The 2,941-nt window shown below is 41.7% G+C and overlaps 1 protein-coding gene across 1 annotated transcript in view; it reads right to left on the bottom strand.

The window, feature by feature from the left end:
- Window positions 1-2,941, bottom strand: part of wipi1 (WD repeat domain, phosphoinositide interacting 1) — a 78,389-nt gene that overhangs the window by 49,905 nt on the left and 25,543 nt on the right. Inside the window, exon 3 of the mRNA XM_037689316.1 lies at window positions 1,540-1,709. Coding sequence (XP_037545244.1) covers window positions 1,540-1,709 — 170 coding nt within the window. The remainder of the gene's footprint in view (window positions 1-1,539; window positions 1,710-2,941) is intronic.

Genomic DNA, 2,941 nt, shown 5'->3' with positions numbered 1-2,941 from the left:
TTTTGTTTTTTTGAATGTCCAGAGGACCAGATTTAACTTTTTTGGATTTAAATCGTCTGGTTTACGAGCTTAACTGAAAGGTGGAGGCGATTGAGAATCGCAGACTACCTGCGTCTTCTGGGACTCATCAGCGTGGTGGGTTCGACTTTGAAGGAGACTCATAGCATGGATCAGTGGAATGGAATCCCATAATTAGGCATTTTTGGAACCAGAACGCCCAGATGGACTCAAAGCTGAAAAAAAAAATCTGTCTGCCTGAAGAAAAAACAAAAATTAAGCTTATCTGAATCAGACTCCCGACGGCCTTGGAGACGGGCTGACTATCAAATTTCTCCTGGGACATGAGTACCCAAGGACAAAAGCTTCATCTATCCACTGTTCTCCTCAGGTCCCATAAAACCTCCAACAACTGTTCTCCTCAGGTCCTGTAAGACCTCAAACAACTGGTCTCCTCAAGTCCTGTAAGACTTCTATCAAATGGTATTCTCAGGTCCTGTAAGACTTCCAACAACTAGTCTCCCCAGGTGTTATAAAACCCCCAACAACTGGTCTTCTCAGGTCCTGTAAAACTTCCAACAACAGGTCTTCTCAGGTCCTCCAAAAACCAAACTGCTCTCCTTGGGTCCTCCAAAACCTCCAACAACTGGTCTCCTCAGGTCCTCCAAAACTTCGAAAAACTGGTCTCCTCAGGTCCTTCAAAATCTACAAAAACTGGTCTTCTGAGGTTCTGTAAAACCAACAATTGTTCTCCTCAGGTCCTATAAAACCTCCAACAATTGGTCTCCTCAGGTCCTGTAAAACATCCAACAACTGTTCTCCTCAGGTCCTCCAAAACCTCCAACAACTGGTCTCCTCAGATCCTCCAAAACTTCCAAAACTGGTCTCCTCAGGTCCTCCAAAATCTCTAACAACTGGTTTTTTCAGGTCCTCCAAAACCTCCAACAACTGGTCTCCTCAGATCCTCCAAAACTTCTAAAAACTGGTCTCCTCAGGTCCTTCAGAATCTAGAAACAACTAGTCTTATCAGGTCCTATAAAACCATCAACAAATGGTCTCTTCAGGTCCTGTAAAACCTCCAACAACTAGTCTCCTCAGGTCCAGTAAAACCTCCAACATCTGGTCTCCTCAGGTCCTGTAAAACCTCCAACAACCGGTCTCCTCAGGTCCTGGATGGATATTTACAGAACAGGGTATGCTTCATTGCTGGAAACATGGAGGTGGAACAACCATTTGAGATATGTCACTGCCATTATATTCAAAGTACATTATTTATTTCAAAAATAAAATACATTTGTATTTATTTTTTCATGTTAATTTGTTCCGCTGTGATTAAAATGTTGATTTAAAAGATTTGCAAGTCATTGCATTTTGGGTTTATTGCTAATAAACACAATGTCTCAACTTTGAGAAATTGGTTTCGAATGAAGGTTAAACTCAAGATTTGCAGTAGCAACATTCAGACCAAACAAAAGGTGAAGGCACAGAAGCCTCATACTGGCACCATTGGAGGGGTGTTTGGTGTAATCTGGGGGAAGTCACCTGTCTGTTGAGTTTGACAGCCAGGATCTTGTAGGGGTAGTTGTAGTTGCAGATCTCTTTTCCTTTCTTGAAGTGATAGATGTTCATGCATTGTGGAGTGAGAGCACTCACCACAACCACCAGACTGCTGGAGAACAGACGCTCCACAATGATCACATCTGGAGTGTTTTCTGAGGAACACAAAGCAGATGACAGCTTTGTTCAGATTTATCACCGAGGTGGGGAAATAATCACAATGTGACAAGCAACTGCAACCCGGATTCCTTTGTTTCTGCTGCTAAAGGTGAAAGATAAGATAAGATAAGATAAGATAGAACTTTATTGATCCCGCAGGAAATTGTTGTGTCAGAGTTTCAGTACAAAGGAACATACACAAGGAATCACACAAGAGATAATAAATAACAAATAATATAAAAATACCATCAATTAAGTTCTAAACAGGTGCAGCACGGTGGCGCAACTGGTAGAGCTGCTGCCTCTCAGCGAGCAGGTCCTTGGTTCAAACCCCGGTCCAGGGGCCTTTCTGGGTGGAGTTTGCATGTTCTCTCCGTGCATGCGTGGGTTTTCTCCGGGTGCTCCGGTTTTTTCCCACAGACCAAAAACATGCATGTTAGGCTGATTGGTAACTCTAAATTGTCCCTAGGTGTGAATGAGAAAGTGAATGGTTGTTTGTCTCGTTTGTCTCTATGTGGCCCTGTGATGGACTTGCGACCCATCCAGGGTGTACCCCACCCCTCGCACAGTGATTGCTGGACATGGGCACCAGCGACCCCCGTGACCCAAAATGGAATAAGTGGGTAAAGAAAATGGATGGATGGAAGTTCTAAACAGGTTAGGTGCAGACATGTAAAATGTTTTAATGTGAATACATTAAAGTGTTGAAAGGACAATGCTTCTGCCTGTGTCTGTGTTAGAAAAAAATATTGTATGAATGAGTGGACAGATTTTATTGAAACACAGAAAATAATAATTGGATGTACATCTCCAACTTTTGGAATCAACCCAATTCAAGATAGATGCCACAGACAGCTGATATAAGTTAAGACACATATCTTTAGCTCCAAGAGCAGGTGAATCCCATTCTTCATGGAATGATTGGCCTTTATTTGTCCCTCTTAATGGAGCAAAGACAAGGATTGTATTTTTCAGCCTATAAGTTGTGGTTTTTCTTGCATGATTTACATGCCCTGTGACTTATAGGCTGAAGTGACATATTTATGGATGTTTTTCCCATATTTATAAACCAACTTTTGGCTGAGATATGACTGTTTTTCATTCATTATGACTGAAAAAAAATTTGAACAGTACCATTTTCAGCCCCTAGATGGTAGCAGAGTAGTAGTAGCAGTAAGGCACATTATATCAAATAATAGGTAAAAGTGGCTATAATGACAAATTCAAA

This window comes from Nematolebias whitei, chromosome 15, assembly GCF_014905685.2.
Source record: "Nematolebias whitei isolate Nwh7 chromosome 15, NemWhi1, whole genome shotgun sequence".
Classification (NCBI taxonomy): Eukaryota; Metazoa; Chordata; class Actinopteri; order Cyprinodontiformes; family Rivulidae; genus Nematolebias; species Nematolebias whitei.
Note: the sequence above shows the minus strand (reverse complement) of the source record. Positions and strands in the feature narration are given on the sequence as shown.